Consider the following 21142-nt stretch of genomic DNA (forward strand, 5'->3'; position numbering starts at 1 on the left):
ACACACAGTGAAGTTTGAAGGGCATAAAATTACCCAAAATTAAATGTCCAAAAAATTACTTTAAATTTTGCAATACATTCCCCAGCCTATAGCCTAATTAGGCAAGGTGAAGGAAGGGATGCAAAAGCACAGAGAAGTGAAGTGTCCAAGATCTCACAGCAGCCCAGTGGCCGAGCTCGGAACAGACCTATCTAGCACTCTATCCACTGGATCATGCTGCCTTTCCAAAGGACATCGACACCTCTACCCCGATATAACGCGAATTCTGATATAACGCAATAAAGCAGTGCTCCGGGGGGGCTGCGCACTCCAGCGGATCAAAGCAAGTTCGATATAATGCGGTAAGATTTTTTGGCTCCCGAGGACAGCGTTATATCGAGGAAGAGGTGTATTTTTTTAGCCAGGTGCCTGGTTCTTGCTGTCCCACTCATTAGCCGCTTTATTGCCAGGTATAACCTAGACCAGAACAGCTGCTGGGAACTCGAGTGTGGTTATGTGAGGAATAGGCCTCATTGAGGGCACCTGTTGTGCAAATATGGCACTGGAATTACAAGCATCCAGGTGGGATGCTGCAGGCAGCCAACACAGAGACCGGGCCTCTTGGCTTCCCCTCTTGCTGCTCCCTTTGCTGGCTTGAAGGAGCAACAGCACGATAGGGGAGGAGGTGAGGAGTAGGTGACTCTTCCTTCCCTAGATTTCTACAGGCATCTCAGAATCCACCCCACATGCCCAGCAGCCCCGTCCCTTCGTGGGGCTGCCCAGACTCCTGCTCATACAATCTCGGGAAGGGGCCTTGAACATTCCCGGGGGGACACAGACAACCGCCCTACGCCCTCAGATACCCTCCCTTCCTAGGGGACACCCCCTCAGGTACCCTCCAGCCCCTGAGGACACAACACCCTCTCAGGTACCCTCTTTCCCTGGGGACACAATACCCCGTCAGATACCCTCCCTTCCCAGGGGACACAACACCCCCTTAGTTACCCTCCCTCCCCAGGGCACAAAACACCCTCTCAGGTACCCTCCCACCCCTGGGGACACAACCTGCTCTCCTCAGGGGACACAACACCCCCTTAGACATCTCATACCCCTGGCACACCCTGGACCCGCTCCAGGGACATAATACCCTATCAGACACAGCCAACACCCCCCAGAGGACTCCATCCCCTCAACCCTCCCCCAGAAGCCCCCCAACCAACACCCAGGAGACTCAACACCGACTTGAACACAGCCAGCCACAACTCCCTAAGGGAATCAATACCCCCTCCGGTGTACCTCACACTCCCTGTGGGACTCAGGACTCCCCTCAGGCACAGCCCACACCCTGCCCTGCCCCAGGACACCCGATATTCCTCAGGCACACCCAATCCTCCTCACCCCCCCCCCCCGTGCTTTTCAGTCACGCTCAACACCGCCCAGGGCAACAAATGCCCCTGGAGGAGCACATCAAAGCTTGGTAGCCACGTGTAGGCTCCAGACACCTCAGATAATACACGTATCAGCTGGAAATAATGTAAAATTATTTAATTTGATTAGCTTTTACTAAGGAAGCTGCCAGTCCTGCCTTCAGTCCTGCTATCCTACATTCCCCATGTTTATTTCAGCATGAACTGTAGCCATTCATTATAACCACTAGGGGTCAGACCTTTCCAGCATGAAACAGACCATCACCATGCTCTTGAATGAACTCACACAGGAAAGTGTTGTGGGCAAACACTTTCACAAACTGATCACTCCATAGCTAACTTTTCAGTCCATGTCCTCAAAGGAAACCTGCACGACATCCTCAAAAGACAAACTTGGGAGCTTAAATTCATAATTTTGCTAGACATGAAAAATCATGATCTTAATACAGACATTGGATTTATGGCTTATTGCAACAATCTGTAATCCACTAACCAGCTCCTCTTTTTTTCGTCCTATGATTGTGGAGGTATTCGCAGGCCACTTCACCCTGACTAGTCCCTTAGAATATGTTAATTATTTATGCTGAATAATCAGTTCCACCATGTATTTAGCTGTGACACTCTGAGTACCTTTCCCAGACCTGAAGAAGACCTCTATGTCAGCTCAAAAACTTGTCTCTTTCACCAATGGAAGTTGATCCAATAAAAGACCAAGTCTTATACTTGGATTATAAACTCTTTGTGGCAGGGCCCCTCACTTTGTTCTGTGTTTGTACAGCTCCTAGCACAACCAAATCCATGACTGGGGCCCCTAGACACTGCCACAAAACCAACAATAAATAACAATAACAATCAATGCTTGCAATAAATATAATAGACCTATCCAACACGTCTAGGCCACTAAATTGCCTTTTATCCAGAGTATAATTTTTTATGTACCTTTTCTCACCATCCCCTTAATATCTTAAGAAGGGTAATATGGCCTTGGAGAGAGGGTTCGTTGTTCCTAGGAAAGCAGACATACTTGGCAATAAAACCATATACAGAAAATACTGAAACTGTTAAACAATCATCTTTGCTCAATGAGGCCAATTTATTGTAAATACAGAATAAAACGAAGGGATGGCGAAAAAGCAAGCGGTGTTATCATGCTCAGAAAGGATGGCTCAGAAAGGATCTTGAACTACCTTGTTAACCCACAAGCTGTGGGACATTAGCATATTGAGGCCGCTGAAGCCCTGCACATCCCAAATTCCCCCACCCCCTCTTCTCACCCCAGTACTGCCCCCTCCCACCTACCCCCTATTCCCCCCAAGGTCACCACCTCACCTTACATGTGCATCTTCTCCAGGGTTCAGGCACCTAATTAGTGGAGCCACACCTGTGCAGCCCCACTAATTAAGTTGGCGGCCCTTCATTCTCTCATGTGCGGCTGCCCAGGTGTGCACCTTAGAGGGAACTATCCGCAGACCACCTGAATGGAGCTCGCGGACCACGGGTGGCCCACGGACCACAGTTTGAGAACCTCTACTCTAGGCTCCTGGAGGACTCTAACCATGGTGATGGAAGCTATAATTCTTCCCCACCACAAATGTCCCCTCTTCTGTTCTGCCCCTGAAAATGGGAGAAAGCCCCAGTTACAAGGGAGGTAATGCCGGGCATCGGAAATCTCCCCCAGTTGATCCAAGAGACTATTTGTGGTGAAAGGTAGAGGCCTGCGCAGATACACAAATGTGTACCTGCATCCGATCCGCGATGTGCAAAAATTATCGGAGGATATCTGCGCATTTGCATGGCTCTACACTAGGCTGAGACTCCCAGGCATCCCCTCCACTGGAGCCCGGTTGGGGAGAGCCGCGTGGGCAGCTGTGGGGAGCCCACATGGAGTCGCAGACCCTCCACCTGCCCTAGGCTGGGCGGGGAGCCTGCGGGGTGGGGACACGGCCAGAGGCTGAGAGCAGCACCACGCCCCCTGCCTCCCCAGCAGATGGAGGGTCCACCACAGCTCCCCGTCTGGGCGCCACACTGACCTGGGTGGGGGGAGGGGGGAAGACCTGTGGAGCTGCCCGGGGGCTGCTCGGGCCCCCCGCCCAGGGCAGGTGGAGGGGCTGCCGCAGCTCCCCACAGCTGCCAGCCTGTCTCTTACCATGGCTGGACTGTGGGGAGCCACGGCAGACCCTCCACCTAGTGGGCAGGTGGGGCCGAAGCAGCCCCCCACCTAGTGTCCCTGCTCCTGCAGGTCCCCCGCCCAGGGCAGGTGGAGGATCCGTGCCACGGTTCCTCAGAGTTGCCTGCCCGGCTCTTATCGTCAGAGCACTGTGCGGATACAAAATCCACGCTGCTATCTGCAGAAATGGTCCCTGGGTGTAAAGCAGATACCTGCAGATTTGCAGGGCTCTAGTGAAAGGCACTATTCAATGTGAGTAAGGCCTTAGGTTATCCAAGCTCACCGAGGAAATATGTGGCAGAACCCAGGTCTTCTGAGTCACATGGGGAGTGGGGGGTTCCAAAGAGGATGGATCTAGACTGTTCTCAGTGGTACCATATGACAGAACAAGGAGTAATGGTTTCATGTTGCAGTGGGGGAGGTTTAGGTTGGATATTAGGAAAAACTTTTTCACTAGGAGGGTGGTGAAGCACTGGAATGGGTTACCTAAGGAGGTGGTGGAATCTCCTTCCTTAGAGGTTTTTAAGGTCAGGCTTGACAAAGCCCTGGCTGGGATGATTTAGTTGGGGATTGGTCCTGCTTTGAGCTTGGGGTTGGACTAGATGACCTCCTGAGGTTCCTTCCAACCCTGATATTCTATGATTCTATGATTCGCCTTGACCCCCTCAAAACTGGGGGAACAGGGGCCTGATGGGAGTCCCACTCTCCCCAGCCGACTTCCCCAGGCCCCTTCAGCCTGTTCTCCCTGGAACTCTTGCCCCCTCCCTTGCCTTGAGCGCCCTTCCTTCCTTGAACACCTGTCGCCTTTGGGGACCCCCTGCCACATTCGGGGGACTGGCAGGCCACTGCATTGCAATTTGGCCCAGCCTTTGCCTGACTGGATACGCCATGTGTGTGCAGAAACAAGGTCACTGGGACATGTCGCGGTAAGGCAATTACTACAACTGCCTTTATTTCAGTATTCTAGTATTTCATTAGCCGCTGGTCTCTAGGAACGTGATCTGCACATGGGATGGAGGTTGCCAGAGGCCATTTGCTTGGATAAAAATGGGGGATGATGTTTGAGAATCCCTCTCGTAGAACAACTGTATTTATCATTTTTATCCACTGCTATGTACTGGATCCAGTTTCACATTTGCTGTGTCTGGCTGATTTTGTTGTTCATGATCTATCTATCTATCCCCATACACCCCCATCTAGCTAGCTAGCTAGGGATCTCTCTGTATTTATCAGGCACTTCTCAAGGTGCTATCAATGTGCTTCTCAGCACCTGATGGGTTTCCCATCTTTTCTTACTGCTATTAGATTACCCTTTCATTTTCCAAAGGCCAGTGAGTTCTGTGAGCGACTAACTCATTAGAACTGCCTAGTTGCCTAATTAAGACTTCAAAACTGGAAATCACCCGACCACAAGCGTTGATCTGCTATGTCAGTTTATTGGAAAAATGGAATAAAACAAAGAAAAATGGAACAAAACAGGAAATTATGAACAAGATACAATCTGCACATCAGTGGATTGCCCTTTGCAAACGATCATGTAGTGGTGAACTGGTGCTAATAATACGAAATACACGTAGGAGTTAAAAAATGATAGATCTTCATATTTGTAGTTGGTTCATACTCCTTTGAGGAAAGGCACTGAACAGCAAGACTCTGTGAATTTCCCAGTATCACTGAGACCTTCTTTTGAGCCACATATCTTCACAAATGATTCGATTCCTAAGTGCATACAGCATACTAACAATATACCCTAATCAAATGGTCTTACAACGCTAGACAAGCTAGACCTCAGTAACCCAGGAGGAAAAGGAAAATTTCAGAAGAGCAGCTTTGTAAAACTAAAACTCAGACAGCTGCCTCATAACAGAAGCTCCCCCAGAAATTAAAAATGCTTCTTGCAGCAAGCAATGGAGAATGGGCTGCAATCTTTAAAATCCCCTAATGCCGTTAGTGCTGGTAGCAGGTATTGCTGTCACTAGGCAGTGACGTGAGGACTTTCTTTTAATATTTTGTTCTGTAGGAGCTGGTAGTCGATACGCATTTGACATTAGAGCTCCTTCCACTGCTAGTGCTGTATCCGCCGGTAGGAACGCACGGTGCACATACGTCTCCCAAATTTGCGACGATGCTTCTTCCAATCCTAGCGTCGCATATACCCCCACTGCTAAGAACACCTCCGGTTTTGAGTAGTGTTCTGCTGCTGGAGGAATAGCTGCCCCCAAAGCAGGGGTCGCCGTCACACACAATCCCCCCTTGGGATCTACACACAGCTGCAAATAAAAAAGCAAGAGATTGTAGCTCAATTTATGACTTTTGCTGTAAAAGATGAATCATTTCGGACTTCTAAGAAGGAGAATACTCCTGGTACTTACAAATATTGATGGGGCAAACACCTTCTCCGCACAACCTGTTAGAAGGGGAAAATGAAGAAAGGTTTAAAATGTAAGAAACAGGGTTTGCCAGAGGCTGGGAATTGGGCGACAGGGGATGGATCACTTCATGATTCCCTGTTCTGTTCATTCCCTCTGAAGCACCTGGCATTGGCCACTGTGGGAAGACAGGATACTGGGCTAGATGGACCTTTGATCTGACTCAGTATGGCCATTCTTATGTTCTTATGTTTTAGCTACCTGCTTATTATCATTACCTATATAATGAATTAGCTGTAAGCCTTGAGATCAGGTGATGTTTGCAGCAGACTCAGACTGTGGTTTGGAAATATTTGATTTGACTGTCCAATACACACAAACATTGTAATTTTTTTCCCCCGATAGGTCCCGATCCTGCGCACGGGCAGCACTTACTCATGCCAGTAGACCTATTGGGTAAATTTATCAAAAGTGTGTAAGTGCATTAGGATCCAAAGTGCTATTAAGGTGACCAGGGAGCAAGTGTGAAAAATCAGGGCAGGGGATCAGGGGTAATAGGCGCCTATATAAGAAAAACCCACAAATATCAGGAGTGTGCCTATAAAATTGGGACCTCTGGTCACCCTAAGTGCTATTGACTTCAAAAGGGATTATCATCGTAAGTAGAACTGTGCAAATAACTGATTTCATGAGTCAATGACCGAACTGAAGGAACAAAAATATTTTGGGTCTACCTGAAACAAAAAATTTCAGAGAACAACAAAAAAAAACCAACAACACGGGGAAAAATCCTTCTAGGTGGAACAAAATGCAGGGCCGGCGCAACCCATTAGGCGACCTAGGCGGTCGCGTAAAGCACTAACATTTTGGGGGCGGCGACCACGGCGGCGGTATTTTGGGGGCGGGACCTTCCGCCGCCTCTGTCGGGGGCGGCATTTCGGGGGCAGGACCTTCCACCCCCTAGGGCGGTAAAAAAGCTGGCGGCGCTCCTGGCAAAATGTCTCATTCATCTTGAAATGAAATGTTTCGTTTCATTTGTTTTGTTTCTTTTAACTTTTTTTAAGTTTTGTTTTAATGAGAGTGAACTAAATTTTGAAGTGAAAAGTCATTTCAGATGGGAAAAAAATCAAACCATTTCGTTTAAAAGGTGTCAAACGGAAACTTTTTACTTTTGGTCTCTTGGGGGTTTTTAAGTGTAATAATCCGGTGAATTCAGCATGAATTCATAAAATGCTTCAATGGACCGGAAGCTGTGTTTTTTCATTGGAAAAAAATTTCAGCTGAATTTCACTCAGCTCTACTTCTACATCAGTTACGTGCTTCTGATAATTCCCCCACAGTTTGCAATGAGATAACTTGCAAGTACGTGGACTATAACTTTAAGAAAGGGTTGCAGGATTGGACCCTTTGTTTTAACAGGCGTTTTAAATTAATTGTTATTCTTCCCTGATCAGTGATTTGTAGGATTGTGCTATGAACCCACCTGCTCTCCTCTCCTTCCAGCAGCTTCCTGTAGGTGGCAATCTCGATATCCAGCGCCAGCTTGACGTTCATCAGCTCTTGGTACTCCCGCAGCTGGCAAGCCAGGTCCTGCTTGGCTTTCGTCAGCGCAGCCTCCAGCTCGGCCAGTTTACACTTGGCGTCTTTGAGAGCCATCTCTCCCCGTTCCTCGGCTTCTGCTATGGCTCCTTCCAGTTTGCATCGCTGCAGGGGCGGGAGATAAATGCATTCCATGTGACTCATTTGAAGAGACTCTCTTCTGTTACAAATGGAAGGCTCAAATTTTGGATTCGGGCTGAAAAACTGATCAGGCTGAGGGATGCTTGACTAAAGCAATATCCATGTCTATTCTTTTGAACTAGATTGTGAACTTCTTCCGGCCAAGAGTGCATGAATCTGTCTGCCCTTCTGGTAGACTATGAGGAGCTGAGACACCTTCTCAGAAATGTCTTCTGACTTCCTCTTAATAGCGTTCACTGTTGTTACAGTACAGCCTAAGCACTGGACAGACACATCACAAAGAAGACAGCCCGAGCCCCAGGGAACTCACTATCCAGGTGTCAGACAGGGATGCCTCAAGTGGACAAAACAGACAAAGGCAGCAGAGGATGAAACGAGTTTAGCAGAGAAGTGGAAGGCTTGGCCCATGGCTGGCCTAGCAATGCTTGACAAGCAAGACTGGTAGGCACTATGGCAGAGGAAACACCATGCCTCTTGACTTCTACTCTCAGAAACTATGCCCACAGGGAAAGAGGTCCTGTTCTAGACGGGATTTTACACTGTCCTCCTCGCCATGTGACCCTAGGAGCCCCTCAACGCCAAGTGGCAGAGGGCCCACTATACTGTAACTCTCATCAGGCCTGACACGCTCAAAACACTGGTGTCAGAATATTTAGCTCAACAGTGCCTTATAAGGTATCATAAAAACTGGAATAAAACTGCTCCTTGGAATAAATTCACAACCACTTTGCCAGCTGAGGGATGGAGGATTTCTCTCTTATCAGCCTTCCCATAGAGGTACCTAGCACACAGCTTGGGGCACTAAGTCCCTAGATTTAGATCTTACAGTCTAGCCGCTATGACATGGGCCTCTGGTGACACACCGGCTATTCTAGTTATATTGTTTTGCTTTATAAACGGCTTACCGGAGATAGGGCCATTGATTGAGAGTTTCAAAGCTGACTAGAAGATTTAGGCACACAACTTCCATTCATTTGAACGGGCTTTGAAAAACCCAACCATTGATTCTGCTAGTGTCATTCATTTATTTATTCGTTCAGTCATTTAAAGTTGGTTGTACATCCAAAACTGTTAACTGGAGGTGGCCTATTTTTGCTTAACTTTAGACTTCTGTGGAGTGTGTCAGCTTCACAATACAGGCCTCTACCACTTATGGATTCATAGATTCTAGGACTGGAAGGGACCTCGAGAAGTCATCGAGTCCAGTCCCCTGCCCGCATGGCAAGACCAAATACTGTCTAGACCATCCCAGATAGACAATTATCTAACCTACTCTTAAATATCTCCAGAGATGGAGATTCCACAACCTCCCTAGGCAATTTGTTCCAGTGTTTAACCACCCTGACAGTTAGGAACTTTTTCCTAATGTCCAACCTAAACCTCCCTTGCTGCAGTTTAAGCCCATTGCTTCTTGTCCTATCCTCAGAGGCTAAGGTGAACAAGTTTTCTCCCTCCTCCCTATGACAGCCTTTTAGATACCTGAAAACTGCTATCATGTCCCCTCTCAGTCTTCTCTTTTCCAAACTAAACAAACCCAATTCTTTCAGTCTTCCTTCATAGATCATGTTCTCAAGACCTTTAATCATTCTTGTTGCTCTTCTCTGGACCCTCTCCTTAACTTGTGTTAGGGAGTAACTCTGTCAGCTGGTAGCAGTAGTAAACTATTATCTTTCATGGCTTGGTCACTAGTCTAGGCACCAGCAGTTTCTTCAGAACTGTCAAGTGGTGCAACCTAATTTGTAATTAAGATTTTTTTTTTACTGATGAGCTGTTATAATGGGGCAGTTTTGGGTTATCATGTAGCACTGAATCCTTTACATAGCATTTGTGTGTCGTTATTGATGCATTATACACTCTTTGCCAGTGTGTCACACTCACCTGGGCTTTAACATTTTCAAGTTCTCCGTGCAGTCTCTGAATCACCCGGTTCAGCTCCGTAATCTCATTCCTTGTGCTGTGCAGGTTGTCGCAGTGTTTGCTAGCGGTTACCTTCAGCTCCTCATACTTAGGTGAGTGAGAAGATGCAATTATAATAAACAGACCAGTTACAAATCACCAAAAGCTGCAGTGTAACTATGATGAGCTACTCATGGGTCTCTGGCAGGGTTTGAATGCTATATCTTGAGCACTAAAGCACAGACCTCTACTACTTGAGCTGAAAGAGGAGCTCCTTTAGAGGTCAGCTGTAGTAGATTATTATCCTCTATGTGGGTAATGGCTGAAGGTGCAACACAGATTGTGAAAACATGTTTCATAGCATTCTTGTCTGGCCAAGACTGGCCTATGGAGCAGGCACTGGGCTGGGCCTCAGGAAAACAGGCTTCAATTTTTGGCTCTGCCACGGCTTTCCTGGGTGACCTAGGGCAAGTCCCTTCCTTCTCTGTGCCTTTATTTTCCCATCTGTCAAATGGGGTAATGCTACTGACCCCCTTTGTAAAACACTTTGAGATATATCAAAGAAAATGATATGCATTAGAAGAAATTGGTATTATTAATTATGATTATTGTTATTTATTACTAATTAATTAATTAATTGATTATAATTTTATAATTAAGAGAAGGAACCCGAGTTTTAAAAAGTGCCTTAAATCTGAATGGGAAATTATAATATTTCCATAAAACCAGATCCTTGGCAGATATAAACGGGTGTAACTCCAGTGAAGTTAAGTGTGCACAGCTGAGGATATAGCCTATATCTTGATCATTTTTCACTGAGACTAAATCCTAACATAGTTTTAGGAGATAATAGTATACATTTCATATACTGTGGGCAGGTTTACATTACAGCCGGGATCGATGCTTTGAGATCGATCCACCGGCGGTCGATTTAGCAGGTCTAGTGAAGACCCGCCAAATTGACTGCAGATCGCTCTCCAGTCGACCCCTGTACTCTACCCCCCGACGAGAAGAGTAAGGTAAGTTGACGGGAGAAACTCCTGCGGTGTAGACCCCGCAGTAACTCGGCTTAAGGTACGTCGACTCCAGCTACGTTATTCACATAGCTGGAGTTGTGTAGCGTAGGTTGGCTTACCGCGGTAGTGTAGACATAGCCTGTCTGTCATTTCATGCATCTCTTGAATTATGGAAAGCCAGTTTCCTGTCTGTATGCGCTCTCATTCATGTGAATTGAACTATTTCTATGAGGACATCAGTGTCAGAGTCATCCATAATCCCTTTCTCTCTGTGGTGACTCACCTTGCACTGGTACCAGGACTCTGCCTCAGCTCGGCTCCTGTTGGCGATGTCCTCGTACTGAGCTTTGACATCAGCGATGATGTCATCCATGTTCAGGCCTCGGTTGTTGTCCATTTGCACAATAACAGAGGTGTCCAAAATGGATGCTTGGAGGCAAGCAATTTCCTGCAGGAGACATTAAATTCATCAATTGTTTGTGTGGTAAGATTCATAGATTCATAGACTCTAGGACTGGAAGGGACCTTGAGAGGTCATCGAGTCCAGTCCCCTGCCCTCATGGCAGGACCAAATACTGACTAGACCATCCCTGATAGACATTTATCTAACCTACTCTTAAATATCTCCAGAGATGGAGATTCCATAACCTCCCTAGGCAATTTATTCCAGTGTTTAACCACCCTGACAGTTAGGAACTTTTTCCTAATGTCCAACCTAGACCTCCCTTGCTGCAGTTTAAGCCCATTACTTCTTGTTCTATCCTTAGAGGCTAAGGTGAACAAGTTTTCTCCCTCCTCCTTATGACAGCCTTTTAGATACCTGAAGACTGCTATCATGTCCCCCTCAGTCTTCTCTTTTCCAAACTAAACAAACCCAATTATTTCAGCCTTCCTTCATAGGTCATGTTCTCAAGACCTTTAATCATTCTTGTTGCTCTTCTCTAGACCCTCTCCAATTTCTCCACATCTTTCTTGAAATGCGGTGCCCAGAACTGGACACAATACTCCAGTTGAGGCCTAACCAGCGCAGAGTGGAGCTGAAGAATGACTTCTCGTGTCTTGCTCACAACACACCTGTTAATGCATCCCAGAATCATGTTTGCTTTTTTTGCAACAGCATCACACTGTTGACTCATATTTAGCTTGTGGTCCACTATAACCCCTAGATCCCTTTCTGCCGTACTCCTTCCTAGACAGTCTCTTCCCATTCTGTATGTATGAAACTGATTGTTCCTTCCTACGTGAAGTACTTTGCATTTGTCTTTATTAAATTTCATCCTGTTTACCTCAGACCATTTCTCCAATTTGTCCAGATCATTTTGAATTTTGACCCTATCCTCCAAAGCAGTTGCAATCCCTCCCAGTTTGGTATCATCTGCAAACTTAATAAGCGTACTTTCTATGCCAATATCTAAGTCGTTGATGAAGATATTGAACAGAGCCGGTCCCAAAACAGACCCCTGTGGATAGATGTTTGGCTGCATGTGTGTGTTCCCTCTCCGTGCCACCCCAGCCCTGTGCAGACAGCTGGCAGACCTTGAGCGAACCACACAATGACAACAAGATCCATTAAGGGACGAAGGCACCAGCCAGGTCTATTGTTGATGAAGCATGGTACTAGTATCCCGCAGACTCTACCAGACCACTAATACATGTATGCCCACAACAATGGACCAGCTCAGTGAACGGCAGGATTTTCTGTTCCTCCCTGGGCCAGACAAAGATACTCCTCTGAGATACATCTTTATACCCTGATACAAACAAGTTAAGTATTGCCCCTCTGACATAATTAGTTACTGCCCCCTGAGGTGGCTAGTTATCACCCATCTCTTTGTACATGTTGGTTCGATCCAAACCTCTCTATTACGTACTGTCATCCTGACCTTATCTTTTGGGTGGGGTCAGCGTGTTCCTGTTCTCCTTGCGGAATGTTTTTGTACCATCCTTGATATTGGGATGGTCTGGTACCACTTGATATCGGGATGTGTTTGCGTGAGTGCTCGGTGATTAGCACTTCTTAGGAATGTGTATTTCTGAATATGAGCCCTGTTCTTGCCAGATTCTGTGCAGTTGCACGCAGGCAGACCCTGACATTTGCTCACAGCCTGACGTTTGCTAACTTTGCTTTATATCAGTAAAGCTTGCCCATTGCTTCAGCTCAGACCTCGTACCAGACCTCTGATACAAGGGCTTATATCTTAGGCTCTCTTTCGACTATAGGGTGCTTTCCTGGCTTTGTTCCTCTGTTCACAGATAACAAGATACTTCCTACATATTTTGCAGTTTCAGGTTTAATCCAAAATTGAGGAGAGGGATTTTTTGATTTGAATGCACCTGGTTTTTAGTGAAATGTGTCCATTAATCTCTTTTTCCAGCAAGGCTGGTTGAGGCCATGTCTACACTGTGGGTGCTACAGCACTGAAGCTATGTCCCTGTAAGCCCATAATGTAAGCCCAACAGAAGGTGTCTGTCTGTCACTGTAAGAACTCCTCCACCTGGTGCAATGGGAGCTAGGTTGGTGGAAGTTTTCTTCCATCGACCTGTGCGTCTACACCAGGCTGTGGTCGCAGGGGTGTGGATTTTCACATCCCTGAATGCTGTAGCTATGTCCACCAAAATTTTAAGCGTAGCCCAGGCCTGAGGTAGACGCCTTCTTCTTTCACTTGCGTAAACAAGGAAGGACTCCTCTGAAATCAGCAGAGCTAAGCTGGTGTCAGCGTAGAGCAAGTCAAAGACAAAACCGGCCCTACGGGATCAGCAGTGGAAAGAGGCCTTAAACCAAGTGCAAATGATGCCCCACTGTCAGGCCCCTTTACACTGCCAGAGCAGTGTAAGAAAGGCATAAGAAAGCCCAGAATGTAAATTAAAATCAGGCCCTAAGGCCCTGATCTTCAAAGGCAGCTAGGCACCTAATTCCCACTGATTTCAATGAGAGTTAGGCACTGAAATACCTTAGAGGATCTGGGCCTGTGGGTCTTACCAAGGATCGCACCATGGAACCGGTCCCTTAGGCTCAATATAGATTCAGCTGACTAACAGGGTCAGATCCACCCACCGGGCCTTCGACCCTTTCCTTCCGCTAACAGATCACCTGCCACCAGGCGTTATTATTCCCTTCAGGTGGGGTTTTCAAAGGGATTTCCAAATTTCAATTCCCTGCCATTGCAGGGGTCTCAGGCACTGGTGCATCTTGGTCCTTCCTGTCCCCTGCTTGTGGCACACAGTAGTTTAGTCTCCTCAGGGCTATAATTCTTTAGCCGTATCCAGGGTATTGGGCTCAATACAGGGGAAGCTGGGTAGAGTTTAGTGGCCTGTACTATACAGGAGGTCCGACTAGATGACCTGGTGGTCCCTTCTGGCTGTAAACTCTCTGATTCTTAAACTAAGGGAGTCTGGGACCAAACTCCCCATGAATTTTGCCAGCAGGGCTTAACTCCCATAAAGCCCTTTGGAAAATACCAGCATTCATTGTTTTCTTCTCCTCATAAAAGCCTGACTGGAGTAGGAAATGTCGTTACCTCTTCATATATGCGTCTCAGGAAGGTGATCTCGTCTATGAGGGATTCCACTTTGACTTCTAGTTCTGCCTTGTTCATGTAAGCACAGTCCACATCCTGCAGAGAATCGGAAACACAGTGAGAGAACTTCTAATTGATTATAAGACATTTCTGTTAATGCTAGAACAAAATCGGGTTAATAACACCATCACCTGGATTGTCATTTCTAAGCAGTTCAGTTTTTCCATATTATTTCATTCTTTCCATCTTTATATTTTTACATGCAAAATAATCAATAGACAGGAGAAAGGAAGATAAATAGGTCACCTCCATAGACCAGCCTAATGGTCTGTTGTATTGACAGCCAGAAGGACCAAATCAGGGTAAGGCTAGGCAGCTAATGGGAGATTTTAAAAGGCTCAAAGGGCATCTAACTCCCATTGGAAGTCAATGGGTGTGGGGGTCTAACATCTTTGAAGATCTTCTCCTAAATCCACGTTTTGGGCTCCTAAATTAGTGGCTTAATTTGCAAAGGTTGGTGAACACCCGGCGCTCCCAAGGACGTTAGAGGGTTTTAGAGATTTTCAAAAGTGACCTGCTCAGCTCCTGTTTAACAACTAAATGAGGTGCCCAGATTTTCCAATGTGTTCAATAGCAGCTTCTGGAAGTTGTGTAGAGATGGATGAAATTTGCTGTATGAGACTTTTGGGGGGTGAAAAAAGCAGATTTGGTGACACTGAAATGTTTCATGGCTTCATGCTGGTTTCACCAAATGGTTTTGGTCAACAGAAATGCCAGTGAAATCAAAATATTTTGTTTTGACATTTTCAAATGGAAAGGTTTTGCTTCAAAATGCCCTTTTGTTTTAAAACGTCCTTTAATTTTATTTGAAAAGCGTCAAAACCATTTTCAAATGCTCAAAATCAAAAGGAAATGTTTCATTTGGCACAAAACACATTTTTTAACCGGAAACAATTTTTTTTCCAGATTTTTCAGAATTGCCAATGAATCAACAATTCCGTTATTTATACAGCTGAGCACTTTTGAAAATTTGGCCCTAAATATCTCTGAAAAGAGGAATTTGAGTTTCCTGAAAACATGCATCCTCAAAAGCTCTAATGGACAAAGACCATAGGATAATATTTTCAAAACGCCTGAGAGATTTAGAAGCACATGCGTCATTTTCAAAAGTAACTCAGGCACTTAGGAATCTAAATCCTACTGACTTTCAGTGAGACTAAGGGCTAGATTTACAAATGTATTTAGATAACTGGAGATACAGATAGATGCCTAGTGGGATTTTCAAAAGCATCTAAGTGAGTTTGATGGGAGCAACACCCATGGGAGTTAAGTGCCTAAATATCTTTAAAAATATTAGTCTCCAATATCACATATGCATTTTTGAATTTTTTCACCTCTAACCATCATTTCATTAATTATTATTTCAGGGGGTTAAAAATGGCAAAATAAAGTGATTTTTTTTTTTTTTTTTTTTACATTTTTCAGGAAAAATGGTTGGAATTTCAAAAAATTTCTATTTTTTGTAAGTATGAACTTTGCATTGTTTTTCCTTCAGATGAGCTAAAAATCACGATATGCCATCAGTGTTCTATTAAAATCTGGGCAGCAGGTGTTTGATAAGGTTGTAGCCTATCTGCGCATTGCTCACCTTCTTAAGTACTACAAACTCGTTCTCAGCACAGGTTCGACGATTGCATTCCTCTTCATACCTGAGGGGGAAGAGGATTATTTTTTGCATAGCTAAGAAAAAAAAAATACGTTGGTGCATTTTGGAATTCCAGAACAACTTCAGGTGACTCTGTGCACTCAGTCAGTTGATGTACCATATGTTGTACATGCCTTATGGTGTATGTTTGCAGAATTCGATTTTTTTTTGTCATTTCAATAGATAATGTTGATATTTATTTTAAGATATTTTGAAATTTATATTGATTTAAATATTCACAATTGTGCAAAATTATAGGTTTTAACCATTTTTTTATTGTTCTCTATTTAAATTTTCACAGTTGCAGGAAATTATAGGGGGCTCAGAGAATGGGGAGGGTCAGACAGAAATTATTTAAGGACAGTAGCTGTTGAGGTTCAAAAACCGTAAAGATTTATAATCACTAAAATCAAATTGTCACCATCGCATGTCAAAATGTACAAAGTAAATATCATTAAATCAACCTCTAACGAGGTCTCAAGCAGCATTTCTCTTACTTTGCCGACATGGGAATATTTTTTCATCTGTTTGTGTGTGTATGGTGAAATTAACGTTTACCGACATTTCCTGTCAAAAATCTAATCCTTCCAAGCCTAGTTGTACGTATTCACATTTACAGTATCTGCCAAGGTCTCTACTTAACTAAAATGTTGTAAAGTACTCTTCAAGCAGACTGTTTAACGAAGAGTGTAAACCCATAATTGATGTATTGTGTAGCTCTCCCTAAGTGATAATGTTGTAGTATATTATTATTTGTTACTTGTATCCCAGTAGCACCTAGGAGGCCCATGGAGAAAGATTACATTGTGCAGGTGCTGTAGTAGGGTTTCCAGCCCTCCAGGATTGTCCTGGAGTCTCCATGAATCGAAGATTAATCTTTAATTAAAGATTGTGGTCATGTGATGAAACCTCCAGGAATACGTCCAACCAAAATTGGCAACCCTATACTGTAGCTATAATATACTTGTTGAATAAATAACACATTTACAAACTTGCCTAGAGGCAGCACCGAAGGCCAAGATTTTCAGTAGTGATGAGGGATAGATAATAAAACAGAGAATATCAGAATGCCACTATATAAATCCATGGTATTCCCACACCTTGAATATTGTGTGTGGTTCTGGTCATCCCGCCTCAAAAAAGATATATTAAAATTGGAAAAAGTATGGAGAAAGGCAACAAAAATGATTCGGGGTATGGAACAACTTCCATATGAGGAGAGACTAAACGGACTAGGATTTTTCAGCTTACTAAGTGGGGATATGATAGAGGTGTATAAAATCATGAATGGTGTGGAGAAAGTGAATAAGGAAGAGGTATTTGCCCCTTCCCATAACATAAGAACCTACGGTCACCCAGTGAAATTAATAGGCAAACAAAAACAAACAAAAGGAAGTACTTCCTCACACAGTCAACTTGTGGAACTCATTGCCAGGGGATGCTGTGAAGGCCAAAAGCATAACAGAATTCAAAAAAGAATTAGCTAAGTTGACGGAGGAAAGGTCCATCAACAGCTATTAACCAAGATGCTCAGGGACACAACGCCATGCTCTGAGTGTCCCTAAACCTCTGACTACCAGAAGCTGAGACTGGATGACAGGGAATGGATCACTCAATAATTACCCTGGTCTGTTCTTTCCCTCTGAAGCATCTGGTACCAGCCACTGTTGGAAGACAGGATACTGGGCTAGATGGACCATTGGTCTGACCCAGTATGGCCGTTCTTATGTTCTTATGATTTTTGAGCACTCAGGATCTTTGAAAAGCCAGGCAGTTATTTAGTTAGTCAAGACATATCTGAAACTGCCTACCTATAGTCAGAAGCTTCTCCACCCTCTTGAATAGTGGTGAGTCAACAAGGCATGCAGCTATGTACGTGTTTCGAGACATTTAGTTTAACAACCTATTATTAAACTGCATCTTTTCACACTTACTTTCTCTTGTAATCCTCCAAAATGTCCTGCATGTTGTGCAGTTCTGTCTCCAGCTTAGCTCGGTCACATCCCAGGTTCTCCAGCTGCCTCTTCAAGTTACTGATATAAGCTTCAAACATGGGCTCCATGTTATTCTGGTAGTGTTTTTGCTCCCGCAAAAAGCTCCATTTGGTCTCCAGCACCTTGTTCTGCTGCTCCAGGAATCGGACCTGAATCCCAAGAGGAAGAAAGTTCACTTTTGAAGCTTTCAAAACATATCAATGCGTTAGACTGGTAACCAATAAGCGCCAATAGTTCAAACAAGGAATTAATTCAGGGAAGTCCTATGGCTTGGATTGTACAGAGGTCAGGCTAGATGATCACAGTGATCCCTTCTGGCTTTATAATCTATGAAATCTCTCATATGACTGCCAGAATGGATTCCCCGGAATCAGCAAAATGCGAAACAAAAGACATGAGTCATGTACGTGTTTTCAGAAGAATGGAGATAACAGAAATGTAAAATTTGGCGTTCATCTCTTCATAATGAGGTTATTCAGAAACATACTGTTAAACATGAGAAATGGATCGAGCAGTTACAGAGAAAGCGACTCGTACCTCTGATTTATTCTATTTATGGTTGAAACAGCGCCGATCCTAGACTGTCTCTCACACCAGTGTAAATCAGAAGTAACTCCACTGAAATCAACACTTAGGCTGGTGTGGGAGAAAAATAAGGGGCTCTCTGAATATAACATTAGAAACTTGGAGCCTGATTCTTATTTACATTAAAACCACTTTATCCCACCCTGATAGTGTATTTATATCCTCCATGAAGGCCCTTTTGCACTGCTGGAGTGACATAAAGTGGCCTTAGTGTGAATGAGAATCAGACCCTCACTGTAATTTTAGGCTGAGATTTGGGAACTCCAAATCCCTTAGACATTTTGGACAGCTAAAAACTGTAGAAAATCTCGGGCTTCATCTCCAAAATGTCTGCTTGAGTTGTGTCTGACATTCCTATGGTGAACCGCCAGTGAAGAGTGTGATCTCCCATCTCACCTTGTCAATGAAAGAAGCGAACTTGTTGTTGAGGCACTTGATCTGCTCCTTCTCCTGATATTTCACCGACTGAACATTGGGGTCGATCTCCAGGTTGAGAGGTTGGAGCAGGTGCGGGTTGACTTGGACGGGTGTGATAGTGGGTGGACAAGGCCCACAGATCCCACCCACTCTGTAGCCAAAGCCAGCACCGCCATGGCCATATGCAAGACCAGCATTCCCATACCCATATCTTGCAGAACGACAGCTACCAACGGCCATTCTGGGTTTGCCGGAGGCTACGCCACTGAGACTTCTGCTGCCAAAGTATCCTAGTCCTCTATAGCCCACGCCACCACCTCCCCGAGATGAGACAGTGCTGAAGCTGTATTGCCTTATGCTTCTTGGTATGACAGCTGAGCAAGAACTGAAATTCCGGACACCACCACCTCCAGAGCTAATGCGATAGGATCGGCAAGACATTGTGGCTGATTAGAGGAGGAATGAAGGCAGATGGTGAAGTTCAGAAAAGCGTGAGCAGGGCAGCAGAGTGAAAAGTAGCCAAGCGTGGATCCCTCTGAAATCAGAACTGATGCTTTCACCTTTTTATCTGTTAGGAGAACGGGCCTTGGCTGGATAATGATGAGGTTTATGAGCTTGGGGTGTTAGCCCCACCGCACATTTTGCTGAGCAACAACTTGAACTATACTTAAACACACCTATCATACGTTATAGGAGACGGTCTAGTTTCATTGCAGGGAATCCCAGCTCTATAAAAACTGTGCTTGCAAAACTCCCTTTTTTTATAGTAGGGATTAAAGAGAAGCAAAAACCAGCTTTTGATGGGCTTAGCATACCGCGAATTAGGAAAGGAGTAATTGTCTCGTGGGAAAAAATGCAACTTGTTTATTAAGTTGCCCGCACAGGCCTGGGAACACTCTGGTGATTTGATCATATGGGTCCGATTCTGATCTCAATTAGACCAGAGTAAATCTGATGTAATTCCACCACTAGGCCCGATTGTTCTCTCCTTTGCAATGGTTTTATACACCTGTAATTCCCTTGGAATCTGTGGAGCTGCTCACCATTGACATGAGTATAAGGCTAGGTCTACACTACCCTGAATCGGCGGGTAGAAATTGATCTCTCGGGGATCAAATTATCGCGTCTCGTTGGGACGCGACAATCGATCCCCGAATCGACGCTCTTACTCCACTAGCGGAGGTGGGAGTAAGCGCTGTCGACGGGGAGCCGCGGAGGTCGATTTTGCCGCCGTCCTCACAGTGGGGTAAGTCGGCTCCGATAGGTCGAATTCAGCTACGCTATTCGCGTAGTTGAATTTGCGTATATTAAATCGACCCCCTCCCCCGTAGTGAAGACCTGCCCTAAGAGAGAGCAAATTCAGGCCTATAGGGAGTACACCAGGGTAAAGCTGGGCTGAGGGAGGGGAGAATTGGGTCCATAATTTGCTTTCTCGTGGATTTCTTTAAACACACCTTTATAAAATTAATGTTTGAATCATCCTTGTGCTTGGGATGGCTTGTCTGCACCGGAATCTGAATTTAAGAGCGTGAGGGAACAAGAAAGTTTGGTCAAGTCTTCACAGGTAAAACGGACAAATCTTTTTATGTTGGGTCTTTGTTTCAGTATCGACTGGGCTGGATTATCAGCAGGTGAAAATCTCCATAGCTCCATTGACTTCAGTGATTCACACCAGCTGAGGATCTGGCCATGAAAGTCTCAGGCTTTTATGTTTGTGCAGCTGCTGGTTCAACCCTGGCCTGATTCTTCTGACATCCACACGAGATCTCAATTATTGGCAGGGAGGGTCACAGTTTTGACTCCTGGAACTGATGTGCACAAACTAGGGAGCTGTTCCACACCTTCCTACTCAGCACCTTTGCTGGTTGAGGTTCAAGAGGAGCTGCATGTGATTAATGCCTCTTGTGATTTAGCCCAACAGGAATTGTGGGAGCTCAGCATCTCTCAGGATTGGACCCAAGATACTGAGGAACATCTGAGGCTGGGTCTATACTACCCGCCTGAATCGGCGGGTAGAAATCGATCTCTCGTGGATCGAATTATCGCGTCTCGTCGGGACGCGACAATCGATCCCCGAATCGACGCTCTTACTCCACCAGCGGAGGTGGGAGTAAGCGCCGTCGACGGGGAGCCGCGGAGGTCGATTTTGCCGCCGTCCTCACAGTAAGTCGGCTCCGATAGGTCGAATTCAGCTACGCTATTCGCGTAGCTGAATTTGCGTATCTTAAATCGACCCCCCCCTGTAGTGAAGACCTGACCTCAGACACATATTAGTCAGTTGGCATCTGCTGTAAAACTAAAGACATGAAATTAGAAAGAAAGAAAGAAA

The 21142-nt window shown here is 45.2% G+C and overlaps 1 protein-coding gene across 1 annotated transcript; it reads right to left on the bottom strand.

Moving 5' to 3' along the window:
* Positions 1-5574: 5574 nt before the first annotated feature.
* LOC117888458 (keratin, type II cytoskeletal cochleal-like) lies at positions 5575-19254 on the bottom strand. The gene is made up of 9 exons (XM_034791876.1): positions 18793-19254; positions 17752-17960; positions 15761-15821; positions 14113-14208; positions 10878-11042; positions 9561-9686; positions 7426-7646; positions 5946-5980; positions 5575-5843 (listed from the first exon to the last, which is right to left on the bottom strand). The coding sequence occupies exons 1-9, from the start codon at positions 19252-19254 to the stop codon at positions 5575-5577; spliced, it is 1644 nt and encodes a 547-aa protein (XP_034647767.1).
* Positions 19255-21142: the final 1888 nt, after the last annotated feature.

Source organism: Trachemys scripta, chromosome 16, assembly GCF_013100865.1.
Source record: "Trachemys scripta elegans isolate TJP31775 chromosome 16, CAS_Tse_1.0, whole genome shotgun sequence".
Lineage (NCBI taxonomy): Eukaryota > Metazoa > Chordata > Testudines > Emydidae > Trachemys > Trachemys scripta.